Here is a 21238-nt window from a genome sequence, read left to right on the forward strand (position 1 = left end):
GTTTATCTTGGATTTCGTTAAAATGTGATATGTGATAAATTATTGTGACAGTTAAGTTAACAATGTTGTTTATAAAAAGAAAATTCTTCTGAAATATACACATAATTGTAATTTTACAATTTTTATGAAGATATTAACTGTTTTTGATAATCTAGTTAACACGCTTGCAATAATTATGAGTATTATAAACTAAAATAATTATGAATAAATTCAGAATATTAATAACGCTATATATGACCTATTTGTTATAATAGAAAGAATTTTTTTATAGGAAGGTTATTTTAATTTGTTCATATAAAGTGTCAGTATTAGTAATTTAATATATAATTATACAGAAAATGTCATTATATATTATCTAATATTACTTTTTATATCTAATATAGCTCGCATTTGCATTTATAATTCTAATTGAGTTTTAGGAAATAGACAATAATCATGTAATTATGTGGGAAATGTGAAAACTTTTAATAAAATGGGTTATAGTGAAATAACTTATCGTTAAGCTGATAAAGGAAGGCCTTGGCTGACTAAGACTAGAAAACTAGTTATCAAAGAATTACGAAGTTTTACATTATCGTAAATTATTAGAGAAAATGTTCAACACATTTAAAGTTTCAAATAAGCACCTTGGCATAAATATTATCGGTAACTTAAACAAGTTTCCTCGAAGACATGTAAAACTAGAAGAATTAAATTTTTTCTGACTGACAACGAATTCAACTCTTTATTTTAACAGGATTAAACATAGAAAAGTGTTTTTTATTTTGTTGGAAGTTATATATTACTGCGATATTACTGTTATAAAAATTATTTTCGCGTGACACATTACTGTTCAGTAAAATTAAAACATCATTAAAAAATTGTTTGGTGTGTATATATTGTAGAGTATCAGAATTGCACAGAAGGTATGTCAGCTAAGTTCGAGCGTAAGGCGTTCTTACTTTGACTAATCGTGGTGTTACGAGGCAGGGAAACAGTTACTTAACATCTCGGAAATATAGTCAGCTCGTAAAGTTCGCTAACGTGATCAGCAAGACAAACGAATCCTCCGTACGTTGCGATTACACGCGTAGTGGCGGCGGAATTGCCGGTTGAAAAATTCGCGTGGCCGCGCCAGCAGCAACGGTAGTCGCAGTCAAGTAGAGCGTGTTCGATGGTGTTTCCAATGTGGAAAGGCGATACGATCATTGGAGCTCGAATTGCCGTTACGTTATTTACGTCGAGGAAATTTTGCGTGCATCTCGCAGAAGTTCGCACGAAGGGTTCATGGGCGGAGTGAGAGGAATCAATTCCGATCTACACGGCCACTTTTCGCGATTGAGGCGTCGCGAATGCATCATATACTATTTGCGGTTAAAATGCAGTAAAAAAGCAAAGATTTCTCCAACATTCTTGTTGTCGAAGAATCACCAAAGTAATGTAAAATAAATGAAACAGTATGTTACGATATGATAAATGTAGTGCAGATCACAACACACACTTATTGTTAGTCGAAATTATGAAATAAAATATTCGCGAAAAAGGTAAAATACTTGATGAAGAAGGTAAACGCAACAATAAAGATACCATACTTTACTCTCGATCCATTGTCATGATTGCATCTCAACAAAACTTCAACAAATTTTCCCGCAGCGCAAGACATTCCGAGCAGGTATTCATCTTCCATTTTTCCATTCATGTAGCTTACATTTTATATATTATTTGCATCTTTATAAACGCAAACACGTAAACGTTGGAAGGGACGATCTCGATCAAAGTTAAAGTACAGAAAGCAGGATGACGATACGAAGGAAGCACGAAAATGTCAAGTGTGGTGATCTTCATTTTCTTTCACGTACCTTTGGAGACGACAGAAAATCAACAGGTATTCCGATGGAGAATCGGTTCGTGGGTTCCTCAGGAGCCCGCGCACCTGACACGACGAAGGTTGTGGCGTGACTGGCGTCAGACGTAGCTCGTCGAACGGTACTTACCTACCTGGGCAAGAATCCCCTGGCTTCGGAACGTAGAAACTAACGATACAATGCACCGCCTGCACGTCTCCGATGCAGATCCTTTACACGGAATATTACCTGCACTTAAGTGAATTCTTGCGGCGCCGAAACTTCCGACACATTTTTTCGCTCTTTGAAATCTTCAGCCAACTTTATGATGTCAATGATGCGAGCATGATGCGCAAAGAATAATTGAAGTCTGCACATATTACATAGAATTCCCATTTTGCACAACGGAAAACTTAGTTGCGAATTTGTTTAATATTATCGATTTTAATCAAGTTAACAGCAATGATTTCGTAAATATGGACGACAGCTATTTAGAGATAGATAAATTTGCTTTGGACAGATTTTATCTAACAATACGAGATGATTTTAACGTTTGTGAATATTTTAACTCCATCCAAATACTTATTAATTATTTGTCGTTTAACTGTTTTTGTATCAATGAGCAACATGGAATTGTGTAATACATTGTGTATCTGTCACGTGCGGTTTTCAGTAATTATAATTGATTATGAGGTACTCTTGCATGACTGCTGATAGTACAATACGGTCGATTAACGTTACATTAGTTACGTTAGGCATGATTTTAAATAGACATCTGACGCCCCCATCTGACGCAGGTACTGCAGCTTCACGACATCGTGAATGACCCAATCAACGACATTCTGTCGACGACACAAATTGCAATATAGGCTAACAATGAAGTTGCAACAATGAAAATTAACCGTTATCTCAGAAGATAATTTCTCGAGGCCACGATACGTAAATCAGTGTTGCGCGACGTGCCTGTTTCCTGAAACTTAACGAGATATCGTACGATATCCAGTTGAGAGAATTTGGATAGCGGATGGCCAAACCAGAAAACTCACCGAACGAAATATCTCGTGGTCCTTCCCGCAAACGTTATAAGAGATCCGAATAGCTGTTACGTGGTCAAACCGGCTTCGATACAGATACAACAACCACTTTCGGCGGACAGTCATTGACCCCGCGAAGAATTAGGGAACGCACGTCCACGAAAGGTGTAGCGGCCTTTTTAATTCCAGATACCAAGGTCGCTCGGCACAACAAGAAGAAATGATTCAGAAATGACGATGCAGGTAGGGCGTTCAATCGGTTACAAGCCTGTGATTCGATGCCAATTTTTCAGCAATCGGTGATTAGCTCGACGGTAGCTCTCTCATCCTTGGTATGATGCTTGCTCCGAGCGAGAGCTAATTGATTCTTCCGCGCTGAAACAGGTCACGTCTTTCCACAAATGCAACGTAGGAATTCTTGAGAGAAGCACAAGCGTTTTAGAGCAATATCTTGCGATTAACGTTTTGCCTTTTCTTTTTCTTTATGAGATAGAAATACGTGCGGTGCTTTATAAATTACTGTAATCAAACTTTTTTGCGATGTAAATAGTTAAAATCTAATGTTAAGGTACCGAAGCTAAGATAAGTATAATTGCGGCTACGACCTATAAAATAATCAAATAAATCGTCTTTTTCTACAGGCGTATCGTAATATGTCGTCGTAAGAATATATAGCCGTAGCAATAAAATATCTCTCTCTCTCTCTCTCTTGCACAGAATTTTCCAACTTTCTCGTCTTATTTAAAAGTACAGCATTTAAATTCTCACTGTTCATAAATAAGTAATTAGAGAGAAAACCCTATCTTCCCTACGGAGTTGACATATAGATGACATATAGATACACCTACATGTATGTTTTATGGAAAACACAACAGTTTTAAGATTCAAATATTATTTTTGCAAGAGACGGAAGACCTACGATCGATATAAAATAATATCCGTGCTTCGCTTTTCCGCGTATCTTAAGGTAGCGGTTTTGTAAATTGCGATATTCGTAGTTTTTTTTTCAAGAAACGATCTCACCGCTACATTCCTTGGCGTCTTATGAAAAATAAGCGCGGCTGCAGACAGTCGCACGCAAATAAAAGATGCAATACAGTGGCGTCTTCGGAAAAGAAATCGAGAGATATCTGCCTTGTCTTATTTTAACGACCACAAACTTATAACGGAAGTCCTTGGATTCAGAATGTTCTCACGTGGAGATATTGTGGAGAAATTGACATTGTCGGTACACAGATTGATGCTCAGTTGCGTCGGCATCTGGCCCGTGAAGAATAAGGACCTCTTCATGGACCTTCGGTGGATCATTGCCGTATTCTTGGAGGCAAGTGCTGCGAAAGAAATCATCTATTTTGAAAAAAAGGAATGCAATTATTTTCTTATAAATTTAGTTAAGATACATAGGTAATATAGCTAATTAATGCAAATATTTTAATAAAGCTGTTATGTTCATATCTTTTGCTAAACATGTTTTACGAGGTTTTAAAAATGGTTTACTTTAATTTTCAATAAGGTGAATTATTTATGTAATTTTTTTATTGTGCCAAATATTTATTGTGCATAATATCTTATTTTTACTAGTGAAGACTGTTAATGAAGTTAGTGAAGACTAAATATTAAACGCGATAAAATTGTATATAGGTATATTTTCATATTTCCATATAATTATATACGATTCGGTACAAAAATTATTAATTTGGTAAACTTACAGTGTGAAATTGCATAGATTAATTCATGCAAATCTAATATACATAAATCTAGTAGTAATTCCCACTTTTTGTGCAAAACTGTCGAAAATTAAAATTCATATTTGTTAATATTTTATGATCATATTTGTTAATATTTTATGATCGTACCAATATCACATAATTTATATTACACTAGTACAACACAAGCACGCGCTATTTTATTTTTCAATGTTAATAATGTTTTTGAATAATATTATTCATCTATTATTTATTATGTGCACAATTATCACACTCTACCAAATTGTTAATCTCCACGCGAAGCATTTAACACGGCTTTCTTAAGAGTGGATTTAGCATATTGCGAAGAGTTTTCGACGATTGAAAATCCTTTAGATTTATGCCCGGTTTCTTCATACTTCTCAATAGCTATCTTCCAGATAACTAAAAATTTCTTTTCTTCATTGAAACCTCTGATTACGTATTTAACGGATAGCTATTCTTCATACTACTTTTGATACAAAGTGTCTAGAATGTTATTATAAATTACCATAGTCTGTCAGGTTAAAAAGGTGAAGAAAACTAATTTTACGAGATATCTTTTGGATAAAGTTATCGAGAGGTGAAGAAATTGGGCCTTAGAAATTAAAAAGTTCTAGCCATTAAAATTTTTTTCTTTTTCCGAGGAGTTCTGAGATGTTTATATTGTTACCAGTACAACACAGGCGCGCGCCATGCGCGCGCTATTTTATTTTTCAATATTAATAATGTTTTCGAATAATAATATTCATCTATTATTTATTATATGCACAATTATCACACTCTACCAAATTGTTATTCTCCACGCGAAGACAGCCGCGCGATGGTAAACTAAACTGAACATAACGCGAATCGAGATAACCAATCAGCGTCACGGAAAAGAGGCAACAATGATTTCGATTTGATTTAACACGGCTTTTTTAAGAGTGGATATCGCTTGATAAGAAGTAGTACAATATTTTATGATAATTGCTTAATCATTATCGTCACAATTGTTTGTCATGATTTTCTAGGTGACTCCGATGTGCGTATACTTCATTGAAATTTACCTGCACTGTAATGGCGCGAAGAAGTCCTTTAACAGAGTGACGCCCTGTGCCGCCGCCGCGTTAGCTCTTACGAGACTGATCACACCTCGCATTTATCGAGAGAAATTACTCGAGATAGTCACATCGATGATGGACGATTGGTCTATGCAGCAGGACAAGAAGGTTCGTTGGGTCATGAAGAAGTACGCAAGAATGTCGACATGCGTGACGATGCTTACCTTTCTTTTGGTGGGTACCATAGTGGGCATTTACATATTCTTAGCGATATCGGCGATCATCATGAAGATTGGTAACGACATCGATGGCTTGAATGCGAGTCAGGAGTATGAAGTTGAGTCCTGCGTGTTTCATAGCGCAGCATCCAATGAAGCATTCTTGGTTGCCCAAGCGATGCAAATGTTCGTCACAGGTATATTGACTTTTGGTAGCACCAGCTTCTTCTTTGGGTTGGCCATGTATCTGTGCGCCCAGTTTGACGCGCTGGGCATCAAGCTGTCCGAATTCCAAATTGGTAAAGCGCAACAGATGATTACTGAAGTGATCCAAAGACACTGCCATCTAATTCGACTGTGTGATTGTATGGAGGAATCGTTCAACGCGAATATTCTGATGTATCTGTTCGTTACCACTACTCTCATGTGCATAGACGGTAAGGCACCTTTGAACATATGAGAATTAACAAAGCTAAGCTTTTTTTAGATGAACTTTATATAAAAAAATAATTTTCGAATTTCTCAAGTTGGTTTACAAAATAGCATTTGTTATACTAATAAATTTAAAAAATCATTCCATGAAAAGAATATTAAAAGCCTTTTTATAAGTGTGTATTGTGAACACTAATTTTCTTATGAAAATTTATATAAATTCCAGTTTGCACTTTAAAATAACTGATTTATACGACGATATAGAAAAACAGAAAGTGTACCTTTTGTAATGTTTATAATGTTGAATCTTGTCTTGAATGTATCTGATCTAATAAACACTGTGTATCTAATATAGTAGCAATATATCTTGCAGGTTTTATGTTAATAGTATCGTTACGTCTTGGAGATTTATCCATGATTATACATAGTGTTACGGTTTTGCTTCTCATGATGATCCAACTATCATTTTATACATTCGCCGGTGATTGCTTGGAGATGAGAAGTACCGCACTGTCCTATGCTATTTACGATTACAATTGGTACCAGTTGCCAACCGGTATCGCCAAGAATTTTCAAATTATGCTAATGCGCGCCAGTATTCCTCATCAACTGACGGCCGGAAAATTCGTGTCTCTAAACATGCTAACGTTCAAAGATATTTTAAAGTCCACGGTGTCATATCTTTCAGTCTTACGTGTTATGATGAATGAATAAATAATTTAATATATAATTATTTTTATGTTATATATGTTGAATGACTAATAATTTACGTAATTAATTTTTATTTAAATAGATTTTTGTAAAATATTACAAATTACGTTATTGTGCGTGTGTGTGTGTGTGTGTGTGTGTGTCAGTTACACCTCCTAGTTTTTCCGTTATTCTTGTAACGCTAAAATTTATTTGTAGATTAAAAATTATTTAATACGAATTTCTAATTTTCTAGTTTTTCTTTAATAATATGATATTTTTATTATCTCTTTTCTTATATCTTAATAACTAAAACTTGTGTTAACAGCACTGCACGATGTTAACAGCATTGCACAATAACGTTTTACAAAAGAGATTGTACACTGCAATGTCGTGTGATGTATGCAGTGTATCGATTTCGATTACAATTGCAACGAATGGTTTGAAATACATTATTAATTTTTCGGTCTTTTAATATTTCTATCTCAATGAAAGAAAGACGCATACCTCTACTGCATTATATACCGCAGATGCATATTCACACACATATAATCTTGGCAAAAGCTGTAATCGGTAAGAAGTTCAAACTTTGTAAGAAATTGTGGTTCACGTACAAAGAGACACAACAAAGGGATGCGGAAATATATGATTTCGTTATGTTATGTCGATTTCGTTCGCGACTTGTCGCGTGAATAAAAGATCAAAGAGTAGCGCTTCGCCCTCCACAGCGTGGGTAGCAATGTAGCTCTTGCTTGGCATATCTTATGTCTTTGCTATAATAAATCTGCAGTTTGTAACGTAGAGCAGAGGAAACGAATAAACGTTAAAACGGATGTCAATAGCTCTTCTTGATTCGCGCATAACAGTTGTTCATTTGGGCATAAAACGGATTTTTGATTAAATTAACATTAAATAGAATATATGTGAACTTTTTACGATTAAACCGGATTTACGCATCTGTGAATGGTGTGTTTACTTGATGTCAAGATGCATTTGTTAAAAATGTCATTGTGTTTTCAATCTTAATTTGAATAACTTAGTAGCAGAGAAAGAGATATCAACAATTTTCGATAATGAAGGAAGTAAAAGATTGGAGTGATGAAATTTATCGCACTTTAAGTGTATACGAGAAAGTTCTTAGTGTAATTGGAATCTGGCCGCTGAACGCGGGAGACGTTAAATCAATTGTACGTTGTCTGCTAGCTATTTTGATCCAGGTAAGTGTTGCACAGATAAATATTTACATAATTAACAAAATAACTGAAGTCTATGAAGACTATACACAGAGTATATATAATTTTTACTTTACTCTGGCATGCGCACTTCAGGTTCCTCTTAGTTTGCTCTTGCAATCAGTTCTTTCATATTTGTAATATATTTGTAACAAAAGAATCCCAGAAACATATTCAAATGTATGAAATACCATGTATGGAATTTCGATTATCGTGAAATAACGTGCTCTTTCCTCGGTGATCAGATCAGCACTATTAGTAGCTTGTCTCTGGAAGCGTATCGACAATGTCTCGGCACGGAGGACATGATGGAGGCTTTCCTGATGGACCTTTCATCTGTCGTCAGTCTCTCCAAACTTCTCGTCGTCCGCCTCACCTGGAGACACACTTACTTTCTAGTCACCTCCCTCGTCGACGACTGGTCCATATCCAGAAACACGCGACAGCGGGAGGTGATGATGAAGTATACCAACGTCGGTAGGATTGTGTCCCTTACTATGCTATATCTGGGCTATGCGTCAGGTGTGTCGTTCCTCTTCATGGCCGTGCCATTTGATAAGCTGATACCTTGGTTAAATGCATCCGCACCGAATGAGAACAGCACAGTGATACCGACATATTTCTTAGCAACCTATTGCGTCTTTGGTTCATTACCTACAATTGCTCACAGCTGCGTCTTGTTGCTGCAAGTGGCGCAGATCTTCGTCAACGCCACTTCGCACTGTGGGAATGATGGCTTCTTCTTCGGTCTTGCGATGCACCTATGTGGTCAGTTTGAGGTGCTCCAAATGGACTTCGCTGATATCGAAGTAGAGAAACAAGCCTGCAAGAGAAAACTGCGCATGCTAATTGGCAGGCACTGTCATCTGATAAAACTGGCTGACAGCCTCGAGTATGCATTTAACATGGCTATCTTCGCGCAATTACTAATGAGCGTGCTGCTGCTTTGTGTTGAAGGTTCCTTAGTCTTTTACGTTTCTTTAAACCATATCGTATTTCTCACTTTATGTTAGTTTGCACAAGTTCGAAAAAAAGATACAATGATGCAACAATCTAATTTACATTTTGTCATATCGGATGTTGCATGTTAATACAATGTTGAAATTATGATTATTATTTATTTTATTATATTGTAATAGATTTATAGATGTAATAAGTCAAGAATTATTTTCTCAGGTATGCAGCTAATAATTTCACTGAAGTTGAATGACAATATCGCAGCATTAAAACACGTTGTCTTGATTCTAACGATGCTAGTGCAGCTGTATCTTTACTGTTACGCTGGCGATCGACTGGAGAGCATAACCGGAACGCTCGCACATGGTGTTTATGAGACTCCGTGGTATGACTTCGACACGAAGATAATGAAGAACCTGCCGATGGTGATGTTTCGGGGAAAAGTGCCGCATCAAATAACAGCAGGGAAATTCATACCCATGAATTTATTTTCCTACAAAGAAATTTTAAAAGCTACAGGCTCCTACCTCTCTGTTCTCAGGGTGATGATAGATACGTAAAAATCTCTCGATATTGCTGATACAAAATTATGAGTTTGATTGATGTGTTTAATGTGACATATCGGTCTCTTCAATATCGCATATATGAACAATCCTATATTTATACAGGGTGCGCGCTAGAATCCGGACAAATTTGAATTTGAATTTCCCGCTATATTTGAGTTCAGCAGTAGGTAACAGTTGGCTAAGGTAGGCCAGAAACGTGGGTAAGACCATCGAAATGGCCGAGTCGATCAAGTCTAGCTCAGAATATAACAGAAAAGCGGCGATTATTGAAGATCATCGCGCTGGAAGAACGCCGAGTGAGATAATAAACTTCTTCGGATACCCCAGATCGATGTATGATATTGTTCAGAAGTACGCGGCCTCAGAGGAGAGCTCCTCCACCCCGGCGAGGAAGATACAAGTGAGAGAGAAGGCGACACGGACTCCGGAACTCGTCCCAAGATCTCATTTCAGAAGATCCAAGGACTTCACTCAGGAAATTGGCGGCCGTCTTGAGGGTGAGCGACTCCACCGTTCGTCGGATCGCTCATGAGGACCTCAGGTACACGTCCTACGTCCTCAAGACCCGACAGATGCTCTTTGCTCGAGCCATTTGGTGCAGAACTGGCTTTCTGACAACGTGGACATGTTCTGGTCCAAGGACCTCCTAATAGCCCCGACCTGAACCCTCTCGATTACTGTAAGCGTAATCGAGAGCGTAATCGAGAGGGTTACCAACAAATCCAGGCACCCCAACATGGTCTCTCTCCGGGCCGTTATTAAGGCGGCATTCGCGACCGTGGACAAGTCCCAATTGAAGACGGAGTGCTCGCGCTTTAGGAGTAGAATTGAGACGGTGATTGAAGTAAAGAGAAACTACATAGAATAAAAGAGCTCTAGGAGGATCCCTTAACTTCAATATAAAAACATTTCTTCGTACCTTTATATTTTTTCTATAATAAACGACTTTTTCATTAAAACATTTTCATGTCCGGATTCTAGTGACGCACCCTGTATATTTATGACATATCTTGCCAGACGTCTGATCAAAGCATACGATCATCAAGTTTGAATATCTGTACTATGTTGTAATGAAATAAATTGTAAAACGCACAATCTTATAATTCGATCAATATAATAATATAATACAATAAATGATGCCGAAAAGCTTTGTTGTCATATACCGTTTCTTAACTAAGGTATCTTTTTTCGTCAAACAAATTTGTGAAAAAGACACTCTAAACTCTAAAGTACGCGCTAGTTAAGTTATATAATAATTACATTATAATATCTGCTATAACAAATTATTATTGATATTAATGTTTAATATACGGCATTTGTACAGCATTTATTTGTGAGAGAATAACATTCTCTCATATCACGTTTTTATATAATCTTTCTTATTACATTTCTTTCTTCCGTACATAAAATTTTTCTATTATTTTTTACTTATACATATCAATATGAATCAATATACGAATTTTATCCGAGGGAAAGTAAAAATTTCCGAGGGATAGTCTTGCTGTTACAATTGCACGCACATATGTGTATAATGGATACCAGATGAAAAAGACACGAAAATATAATTATTTTATTATTTCCGTTTTATTTATGTGAGTCAGAGAGTACAGTGATCACCCTGTTATTAGAAATTATTCGCTACTGTAATGACACGAGGATGCCTTCTTAACGGAATCTTCATCAATAATCAATATGGCGAATTGCTTTTGCATGTATGAATTAGAGACACAAGCTACTGCTGAAATCTGTCATTTACAATTGGATTACTATAAAGAACCCTTGCTCGCGCGATATCATACTGAAGTAGCTCATGTAGATAGACTGGGTTCCATAATATTTTTCTCTCTGAGTTGCGTCTCGCTTGTGTTATTTGCCTCCACACTTATGCTGGCCAATATCAATTTTCCGTAGACTTCCGAAAAACAGATTTATAATCAAACATATGAGAAAAACTGATTTTGACGGCCTATTGCTTCTTTGGAAAATATATCTCTTCTTCCGTCACTTATTGCTTCATCGAAGTGCTGCAGTTATTACAAGTCTCGGTCAACTTCACCTCGCAATGTGGACACGTCGGATTCTTCTTTGATCTTACGATGCACATGTGTGGACAGTTCAAGATTCTTCAAATGGAACTTGCCGAAATGGGCAGAGACTGTCGCAACAAATTCGACATCCTGTTAAAGAGACATCGTTTCCTCATACACTTGGCATATCATTTAGAAAGAGCATTTACTCTAGTCATTCTTGCACAACTCTTCATAAGCATGTTTCTCTTGTGCGTCGAAGGCGGGTTCCGTTTAAAAACTAAATCACGCTGGCGCAGCAGAGGCGCCTACGTTTCAGAGGCGCCAGCGTTTCAGAGGCGCCAGCGTAGCTGCGCCAGCGTTTTAGACGCGCGGTGCAGAGACGCTGGGCGCCAGCGTTACTGAACGGCAGCGGCGCAGAGACGCTGGGCGCCAGCGCAGCACGAAGGCGGCGGCGCAGAGACGCGCTGCGTCAGCGTCGCTGGACGGCGACGGCAAAGACGTTGCACCACGTCGCCGGACGGCGACGGCGAAGACGTTGCACCACGTCGCCGGGCGGCGACGGGGACGACGTTGCACGACAATATCCAATTCAATAAGTTCATTCAAGCGACGCGGTAGCGAACAAAACAAAAGTATCGGTATACAACACTTGTATCCGCAATATCCATAGAAAATAAAAAACTCTTTCAGAGATAACTAACACACTGATATCTCTCTTCCTTTATCATTCTCCACTTATGCCCGGTTTCTTCATACCTCTCAATAGCTATCTTCTAGATAACTAAAAATTTATTTCTTCATTGAAACCTCTGATTACGTATTTAACGGATAGCTATTCTTCATACTACTCACTTTTGACACAAAGTGTCTAGAATGTTATTATAAATTACCATATTCTGTCAGGTTACAAAGGTGAAGAAACCTGATTCTACGAGATATCTTTTGGATAAAGTTATCGAGAGGTGAAGAAATTGGGCCTTAGTACATTATGTATCGGATACAGTATTGCAGCATTAATGCAAACCGGTAAGATAGTATAAGATAAAAATACATCAATAATACTACTACATTTTTGTTAAAAGATAATCCCTAAAAAACCTTTTTAAAAAAACAAAAAATATATACGCCAAGTACATAAAAACTCCCAACTTGTCAAAACTCAAAACTAAATATGAAATCAATAATTAACTAGCCAAGTATCTAGAAGCAGTTTGAGTATTTTACCCAAACGTTTTCCATGCATACTCTCTTATCGCATGACGACATTGAAGTACTTGGCGTGCCCGTATCGCAGTGGTCATGTATTCTTGTAAATTTTGTAAATCTTGTAAATTTGTACAATATCTTGATTTGTATTGTATCTTGTATCTTCATGATTTTCAATAATGACTCGAAAATGATTTTGTGTCTCCTATAGGTAGGACAGGACGTTTTAATGTGATTCGGGCACGCCAAGTACTTCAATGTCGTCATACGATAAGAGAGTATGCATGGAAAACGTTTGGGTAAAATACTCAAACTGCTTCTAGATACTTGGCTAGTTAATTATTGATTTCATATTTAGTTTTTAGTTTTGACAAGTTGGGAGTTTTTATGTACTTGGCGTATATATTTTTTCTTTTTTTAAAAAGGTTTTTTAGAGATTAAGGAAATTCTGAAAATTTCCACTTCGTTTCATTTCGATATTTATGCATATTAAGAAGATAAAACTATGAAAAACGCTTTTGAAAAGAGGTAAATGATTTAGTTTTACCTTTACCTCAATTGTATAATTAATATTTGTTAAATTTGATTTGCAACTAATATACATGTATTTTTCTGTAAATAATAAATAATAAAGGTATATGGTATAACAAAATATTAAAATCTCTTATACTATAATATATATAATTTAATAATATATTTCTTAAAGATTATGCGACTTGCACTGAGAAATGTGAGAAAAGTGAGAACATAAACATAATATAATATATAAAATAAAATATAAGAAAATACAAAAACATATTTTAAATGTTTTACAAACAGACCAGATTATATAAATTATATAATAACGACTTATAAGAAATAATATATCATAATATGTTTTAAATGTAATATATTACGTACGTTTATTATATATGTACTATTAGGTATGATGTAATATTACGTTACAGATAATTTTTATATTTAATTAATTGTTTATGTGATAAAATTAATATATACGGACTCAAAAATATATTAATTGAAATAAAAACATTTATATCTATATCAAATTTACTATTGCTGTGACAGGAGCACCTATAGAAGTTGGCAGAGTAACGTAACGTAACATGTATGTGACCGCACTTGTTCCGCCAGCACGCAACGAGTTCTGCGCAAACTAATAAAATATGAGTTGATTGAAGCAGTGGGAGAGTATAATGCAATTGATAACTTACAATAATGGCGGTTGAAAATGATCGTGAATCGACATTAAATTAGGAAAATTTTGTTCGTAACAACTGTACAAAATAGTTTCAAATGGGTAGTCGTTCAAGTTCTTTCGTTCGTCAGAATGTTGGATAAACGTTGGAACGATGACATTGCCTATGCTTTTTCTATTCACAAACTATACTTAGAATTTTATGGTATGTGGCCATTGCAAACGCAGACGGTGTTCACGAAGATACGATGGAGTTTTTACTTAATTATACATGTACGTTAATCTAAATAAAATGGTAATATACTATATAATGTAATGTATATAATGGTAATATATAATACAACGGGTGAAAGGGAAGAATCGAAATTTGTCAAGTATTTTTTTCTACATGTTTACAATAATGACTCAAAAGCTTCTATTTTTAAATAATTATTTGATTAAAATATTGATTGTAAAATATTTTGTAAACATTTGTAAAAAAATGTAAAATTTCGCATTTTTATTTTCTGATGCACGCATTATTAATTTTCTGTACTCACCAGTATTTCTGTATATCAGTATATCTTAAATAACTGTTTTTTTACTATTTTACTATTTTATTAACTTTTAAAGTGAAGGTTGTAATTTAGTTTACGATGTTACCTTTCGTGATGATGGGTCTTATTGGGAACAGTGGCACCAACGCAAACCTAGAAAGCATGGTATATCTCACGTCCACACTAAGTGGAATCATAAAATGTATATGCATCTTTCTCGGCCAAAAGAAGCTGGGCCCGAACATTAATGCTGCTATCGATGATTGGCTGTCTCTTAAAGATGACGAGATAGCTCGCAAAATTATGCGAAAGTGTGCGCATAGAACCAGAATACTTACTATTGTATTACTATATTCAGCCTACACATGTTTGTCTATTTATATATTAAGCGTCGTGGTTATAAATGTGAAGCAGATATTCTTTATGGATTCGAATTTAGTGGACGGTAAAATTTACTTACATATTTATTATTATATTTAGTGCATTAATCTTGTCGAGTAGATAACTTTTAATTTAGACACGTATCAGGTAATTATATTCATATATGATACTATTACATTTTTCATTCTCGCATGCAGCTGACACTAACGTAACAGGTTGGAAATTTTTAATTCCAAGTGGTTTATTGAGTAGTTCGATCACTGGCTCGCAATACGTAATGATCTTGATTGTTCAGAGTATTCAAACGTTTTTGATATGTGCTACACAATGTCTCGTAGATAGCTTTTTCTTTAATGTCGCAACTCATCTTGCTGGTCAACTCGAAATACTGAAACATAAATTCAAAATCTTTGCGAATAAGCGAGACACCGAGACAAATTATCGAAAGAAATTTGTCGACTTGATCAACAGGCATAACGAGCTAATGGAATTCAATCAAAATTTGGAAGACACTTTTCACTTTCTTATATTATGTCAACTTGTAATGGTAACGATAATGATTGCACTGCTAGGTAATGTACAGCAAAGATTTTATTTATACTTATTGCATGAGTAATAGATTTATACAATGGACAAATATACATATTATATACAAATATTTAAAATTTAACTATATTATGTTTAAAATTTAACTCTTAATAACACATTTACATTTAAAGGCACTTTTTTGACAAATAACATATCGTTATTTTCAGGATTACGCATAAATTTGTGTCTAAACGAAAACAATCAATTCGAAGCAACAAAGAGTAGTTTAATTATGAACTATCTGTTGATGCAATCGTTAGTATATACTTATAGCGGTGATTTCCTACAAAGAGAAAGTGAAGATATATTTTGTGCGTTGTACGCAACTTCCTGGTTTACGCTTCCTGTAGCGCTAATGAAAGATCTGCATTTTGCCATGATGAGATCAAGCATTCCGTTTCGTCTTACGGGCGGAAAATTTTTCTATGTGAATCGCGAAACGATAATGTGTATTATCAAGACAGCGGCTTCATATGTTTCAGTTTTACGAATAGCATTGAAAAATTAATACTAATTGAAATTGTTTTACATGTACACAGGAGTGTATGTGTGTGTATGTGTGTGTTTGCGCGCGCATACACGTGTATACTCGTATGTGTCTGTATTTATAGCAAAATTGTATATTTTTTAAAAAAACTTTTTATACAAAAATTGGTATTATATTGGTAAAATATGTTTTAATATAACTATATTTTCTTATACGTACTTTGATTTTCATGGTAATGAAAATTGCTCGCCAATGTTTTTGGTTAATACAAATTATTTATATAAATTAAGAAAAACATTTGAGTCTTATTTTTAATTGAATAACGACAGAAATCTGTTCTGACATATAAATCACTAAATGACCTAATAGAGCCACGGATTTAATCTAATCCACGTAATAACATTGTGCTATTGAAATACTACTATTACCTTCCAATTCATAGCTGCAAGAAATACATATAGTTTGCATTGTAGTAAAATTTTTAATTACTTATTGTTCCGTATTAATAATTATATTTGTATGTATTATACCATGAAATATATTTTTTGAGAGATATATTTGAAATATATTTAGTTTTAGTTTTGATCGAGAAAAACGTAAATTTTTTACAATCACATTTTCTTTACACTGAAAACGTCATGATATACCGAATATAACGCAGTTATCTTATTTATACTTTTTTATATTTTATTTACATGCCTTATTTATATTTACATGCCTGCAACAAGTATATAAATCGTGTTTATAATGAAAGAAAAATGATAAATTTGGATAATTCTTATCTCAAATCGCAAATATTATCGCAAATGCGATAACATTTTATCAATATATTTTTTTAATTTATCAATAACCAGAATATGGTATATTTCTTTTATCTCAAAGATTAGTAAGTATCCTTTCAAGACTAATGTTGCGTTATACAGTCGGTATTTGTATGAATACAGATGCAAACTATAGAACTACACTCGTATTCTTAAAGAAAATCGCGGGAGTGGAAGGTATGAATAATAAATCAAAAGGAAATCTAGGGAGAGCTCACTACTGCAAGGAGTTGCTGTAAGTATCGCAGGGTAACATGGCTCAGGGTGAGTTGGACCTGTCACAAACCGAGCATCAAACGATGCGTTATCGTTAGAAATAAAAGATTGCAACTATTTTTGAAAAAAACGAACTGAAAAGGAACTTAGGAAACTCATTGTAATAATTATCGAATGAAACAATAAACTACCCACTAAAAAAACCTCACAAAGGTAAAGAAATACGCCAAGTACATAAAAAGTCCCAACTGCATCTTTGGATCATACACATTCTTCGCTTACAGGTTTATTAAAGTCCTGCAGACGCTACGAATTCTTGTTACCTGTATTTCACGGTGTAGAAATGATGGATTCTTCTTTGGTCTCACGATGTATGTATGTAGTTTGAAGTTTTCAGAATGGATTTCGCCAAGATGGACTGTGATAAATTTTTCTACCGCAATGAATTCAACATCTTATTGAAAATCACCGTCTCATATATTTGGCACATCATCTGCAAAAAGCATTCAGTCTGGTTATCTTGTCACAGCTTTTAATGAATGTTATTCTCTTATGCGTCGAAAGTAAACTTCATTTTAATGTATACTTTAAACAATTTATAAAAATTATATAGGATAAAATATAAGTAATCACGTGAGTTACACATTTGCATTATAAGAGAAGTAAAAATATATAAAGGAAATATATATAGGAAATATTTATTTAATAAAATCATGAAAGCTATACGAATTTTATATTATTTTAATGCAAATTAACAAAAACAGATTTCAAAATTCATATGGAATATTTTAAGCTTAACGCTAATTAGATTCACAATCTTATATATTTTAGGTTTTCAATTAATTCTCTACCTTCTAATGCATGATACTGCTATGAAGCATGTTCTATATAACGTGGTGTTATTGGTACAACTTTTTCTCTCTTCGTCCACAGACATTGGAGTTCCAATCTCGAGAACTGGCCTATGCGATTTATGAATCAGTAAGCGTGATGAGGGATTTATCATTGATAATTTTCCGAACAATTAATCATCATCATCGGTTAACTGGAGGAAAATTTTTAACGATAAATTTCATGAGTTTTAAGGAAATTCTGAAAACTTCCGCCTCGTATCTATACTTAGGGTAATGTTACATACCTAATTTGAATAGAAATTCTTTTAACAAAAAAAAAACGTTGCTTACAGTAATGAAAAATCGTGTGCGCATATTTTGATTACTTATGTTTAACACTAGATTTATGGACACATTACTTGTATTCCTTGTTTTACTGAAACCCGTTATATTGGCGGATACATTAAACTTCGATTTTTGGTTTTCGGTTTCTCGTTAATAAAAAATCCTTTTGATTGCCATATCTTTAAGCATATGAATTTCTCAATCCGTAAAATTGGCGGGTTCCGTATTTAGTATTAATGAAATTTAATACAAGCTTTCAAGGACAAAACAAGGATATTTTAAGGCTCTATTATAAAGAAGAAAGCGAAACATTTGTGAAAAATATAATTAACAAAATCTAAAATTTTCTAGTTTTTTTTATTGCGTATTGTACCGATTATTGTTGCAAATAGACACTATAAGTTCAGTTGCTTTGATCGTCAACATTCACGGATCGTCGACGTATCGACAAACTGACAAAGTTACCACGAATATTAGAAATTGTGCACATTACAAAGAAAATAGATAGAAAAATGTATGATTGCACAATTTGCCACTTATCTTACCACTATAATGACGGATCAATGAACAAGTAATAGATACGCAACATATTGACAACAGTATTTCCTCTTGGAAACATTCTCCAGTGGAAGTGTACGACATACGAGAAACATTGTGTTACATATGGCCACAATTTTTTCGAGATCAACACCAACCGTTACTGAATGATGCGCACAAATTGGAACACTGGAATTGATTATGGTTTCTCAATGATAAGAAAAATGATGTGGATACTCGGTGTATGGCCCCTACAACAGAACAGTTTGGTTTGCACATTTCGCTGGATTATGATATTTATTGTAGAGGTAAGAAAAGATGTCTAAAAAATCTAAGAGCGATTAATTTCTTTTCTAAAATAACATGTATTAAATAAATAGAATTTATAATACTAGAAAAAACATAGTAAAACACACATATATTTATTATAAAAAATGTTCTATAATTTAATTCAACATATTTTTCTATAAAGCAATTGAATTTGCTATCGTATAGTCTCTCACATTCATCAACGTGCTGATAGAGTCTTTTAAAAGCTGTGGCGATGTCAAAGATGCTCTAGAGGTTTTTCTTATAATAGAAACCTTATTACATGCGTGGACAAATACCATTTTCATGCGTATTTATATGAAAAAGATTGTCATTAATATAAACTCTGCAATTAATGACTGGTCCTGTTCGTCCATGCGAAAAGAATCTTATTTAATAATGATAGCATATGCACGGGCAGGGCGAATAGTCACACTCTTTCAATTCTTGCTTGGATTTTTGAGCGCTGTCTTGTATTTTACTTCTATTATTGTCGGAAATAAACAACAGGTAATTTAAAAATTTTCGCTTTTGTATAATTTTCTATATATAAATTCTTTTCAACATTTAATTATATATAACTTATTTATATATAACTTGTTTTATAACATTGTATAATATATTATTAGATATTTTAACAGGTCATAATTATCGATAACAGTACCGTAGTTTTGTGGAATTTTGTTTTTCCATCAACATGTCTGTTTAAAGGGATTTCATACTCTACATACAAAATACTTTTTGTAATGCAAATAGTACAGGCGTTTATAATCTTCATAGCAGAATGTGCAAACGACAGTTTTTTCTTTGCTATCACCATGCATCTTTGTGGTCAGTTAGAGCTTCTGAAGGCTCGTTTCGTTGAACTTGGAAGAAAAATTGAGAAAAAAAACCATTGTCGAAACGTATTGGGACCTTGGATCAGAAGGCATTATCAATTAATAATCTTGGCTAGAAATATTGAAGATGCCTTTAATATCAATATTTTGATTCGCCTGTCAATAACTACTATAGTTATTGCAATTTCAGGTATATCGATGTATCAATATAATATTATACATTACGATTAGTCTCCCAAAATTTTGTTCTTTAAGATTACTTTTTTAAACATTTTTCTAAGTATACAAATTACATTAAATTTTCTATATAGAAAAACTTTTTAAGGTTTTTATAAAAAAAATATTAAAATTTATAAAATCTTTAATATATATTCGGTATATATTACATCTAAACATACTCTAACATATTTTTGAAAAACAATATAAATTAAATATTCAAGCAGTTTTGAAAAAGAGTTGTTTTTTCAGGAATGCATATCATCATGTCTGTTAGGCATAATAATTATACTGACGTAATAAAAAGCATAATCTTTATTCAATATTTTATTCTACAATCCTTCTTATTTACACACGCTGGTGATACCCTACAGAATCAAAGCGAATCGATCATTTCAGCCATATATAGTATAACGTGGCATAAATTGTCATCCACCACAATGAAGGATTTGTTATTTATTATGATGAGAACAAAGATTCCTCTTCAGCTTAGTGCTGGAAAATTTTTTTATATTACAAGAAGCACTATCACGAATATTTTGAGAACTGCCTTGACATACATATCGTTTTTACAGGTGACGATAAAAAATTGAGCAAATACAACGCTATCATACAACGCTAGTTTGCTTATCATGTTAACGATATATTGCAGTACATAGATATAAAAATATTATATATTATATACATTATATGTCAGTATGTTTTCTGCTGTTATTTCTTAAACATGTATATTACAAAATTTATATTAATAATATTGATTATATATCTGTAACAATGTTTATTAATTGGTATATTTATTTAAACACGCATACAATGTGCGATCAGTTATACCATTCTATTATCTTTGAACAGAATTATTATTTTTAAATGATTTATTTTAATATATAATAATTATAATAGTTAAGTAAGAAACTCTGAAGATAGTTTAAGTAAACAGTGTACTTTATATACTAATATCAAATAATCATGTATTGCATGTT

The 21238-nt window shown here is 33.9% G+C and overlaps 5 protein-coding genes and 1 pseudogene across 10 annotated transcripts in view; 5 read left to right on the forward strand and 1 right to left on the reverse strand.

Annotated features, from left to right (window-relative positions):
- LOC105281739 overlaps positions 1 to 1924 on the reverse strand; it is a 6033-nt gene extending 4109 nt beyond the window's left edge. Inside the window, exon 1 of the mRNA XM_011343178.3 lies at positions 1839 to 1924. The gene's annotated coding sequence lies outside the window, so the exon portion shown is untranslated. The remainder of the gene's footprint in view (positions 1 to 1838) is intronic.
- A 2092-nt stretch (positions 1925 to 4016) lies between these two features.
- Positions 4017 to 7004, forward strand: LOC105281740 (odorant receptor 13a). Its single transcript, XM_011343179.3, has 3 exons — positions 4017 to 4181; positions 5595 to 6279; positions 6648 to 7004. Exons 1-3 carry the CDS (start codon positions 4044 to 4046, stop codon positions 6986 to 6988), a joined length of 1164 nt encoding a protein of 387 aa, XP_011341481.1. The 5' UTR covers positions 4017 to 4043; the 3' UTR covers positions 6989 to 7004.
- Positions 7005 to 7050: 46 nt separating this feature from the next.
- LOC105281738 (odorant receptor 22c) lies at positions 7051 to 12445 on the forward strand. Of its 2 annotated transcripts, XM_011343174.2 has the most exons (4): positions 7051 to 7930; positions 8008 to 8181; positions 8442 to 9153; positions 9373 to 12445. In XM_011343174.2, exons 1-4 carry the CDS (start codon positions 7928 to 7930, stop codon positions 9711 to 9713), a joined length of 1230 nt encoding a protein of 409 aa, XP_011341476.1. In that variant the 5' UTR covers positions 7051 to 7927; the 3' UTR covers positions 9714 to 12445. The 2 variants fall into 2 exon arrangements, with proteins under 2 accessions (XP_011341476.1, XP_011341477.1); XM_011343175.2 differs by having other exon boundaries at positions 7051 to 8181.
- LOC109611118 lies at positions 9934 to 18695 on the forward strand (annotated as a pseudogene).
- LOC105281735 lies at positions 13811 to 17009 on the forward strand. Of its 2 annotated transcripts, none has more exons than XM_020032426.2 (4): positions 13811 to 14423; positions 14780 to 15131; positions 15265 to 15639; positions 15823 to 17009. In XM_020032426.2, exons 1-4 carry the CDS (start codon positions 14283 to 14285, stop codon positions 16161 to 16163), a joined length of 1209 nt encoding a protein of 402 aa, XP_019887985.1. In that variant the 5' UTR covers positions 13811 to 14282; the 3' UTR covers positions 16164 to 17009. The 2 variants fall into 2 exon arrangements, with proteins under 2 accessions (XP_019887985.1, XP_011341475.1); XM_011343173.3 differs by having other exon boundaries at positions 14351 to 14423; positions 14768 to 15131.
- LOC105281813 (odorant receptor 47a-like) lies at positions 18332 to 21238 on the forward strand. Of its 4 annotated transcripts, none has more exons than XM_026968030.1 (4): positions 18348 to 19202; positions 19390 to 19713; positions 19845 to 20232; positions 20511 to 21238. In XM_026968030.1, the coding sequence occupies exons 1-4, from the start codon at positions 19062 to 19064 to the stop codon at positions 20849 to 20851; spliced, it is 1194 nt and encodes a 397-aa protein (XP_026823831.1). In that variant the 5' UTR covers positions 18348 to 19061; the 3' UTR covers positions 20852 to 21238. The 4 variants fall into 4 exon arrangements, with proteins under 4 accessions (XP_026823835.1, XP_026823831.1, XP_026823833.1 ...); XM_026968032.1 differs by having other exon boundaries at positions 19109 to 19202; positions 19367 to 19713; XM_026968034.1 differs by lacking the exon at positions 20511 to 21238 and having other exon boundaries at positions 18332 to 19202; positions 19833 to 19925.

The sequence above is a fragment of the Ooceraea biroi genome, chromosome 2, assembly GCF_003672135.1.
Source record: "Ooceraea biroi isolate clonal line C1 chromosome 2, Obir_v5.4, whole genome shotgun sequence".
NCBI classification, from domain to species: Eukaryota; Metazoa; Arthropoda; class Insecta; order Hymenoptera; family Formicidae; genus Ooceraea; species Ooceraea biroi.

Excerpts from the sequence above, each read along its gene's own strand:
- LOC105281740 (XM_011343179.3), top strand. The coding sequence starts at position 4,044 with ATGTTCTCACGTGGAGATATTGTGGAGAAATTGACATTGTCGGTACAC. Across the intron at positions 4,182-5,594 it reads TCATTGCCGTATTCTTGGAG|GTGACTCCGATGTGCGTATA; the intron begins GCAAGTGCTGCG and ends ATGATTTTCTAG. Across the intron at positions 6,280-6,647 it reads TACTCTCATGTGCATAGACG|GTTTTATGTTAATAGTATCG; the intron begins GTAAGGCACCTT and ends TATATCTTGCAG.
- LOC105281735 (XM_020032426.2), top strand. The coding sequence starts at position 14,283 with ATGTTGGATAAACGTTGGAACGATGACATTGCCTATGCTTTTTCTATT. Across the intron at positions 15,132-15,264 it reads GGATTCGAATTTAGTGGACG|CTGACACTAACGTAACAGGT; the intron begins GTAAAATTTACT and ends TCTCGCATGCAG. Across the intron at positions 15,640-15,822 it reads GATAATGATTGCACTGCTAG|GATTACGCATAAATTTGTGT; the intron begins GTAATGTACAGC and ends CGTTATTTTCAG.
- LOC105281738 (XM_011343174.2), top strand. Across the intron at positions 8,182-8,441 it reads TGCTAGCTATTTTGATCCAG|ATCAGCACTATTAGTAGCTT; the intron begins GTAAGTGTTGCA and ends CTCGGTGATCAG. Across the intron at positions 9,154-9,372 it reads GCTGCTGCTTTGTGTTGAAG|GTATGCAGCTAATAATTTCA; the intron begins GTTCCTTAGTCT and ends TTATTTTCTCAG.
- LOC105281813 (XM_026968030.1), top strand. The coding sequence starts at position 19,062 with ATGATGCGCACAAATTGGAACACTGGAATTGATTATGGTTTCTCAATG. Across the intron at positions 19,714-19,844 it reads TTGTCGGAAATAAACAACAG|GTCATAATTATCGATAACAG; the intron begins GTAATTTAAAAA and ends ATATTTTAACAG. Across the intron at positions 20,233-20,510 it reads TATAGTTATTGCAATTTCAG|GAATGCATATCATCATGTCT; the intron begins GTATATCGATGT and ends TTGTTTTTTCAG.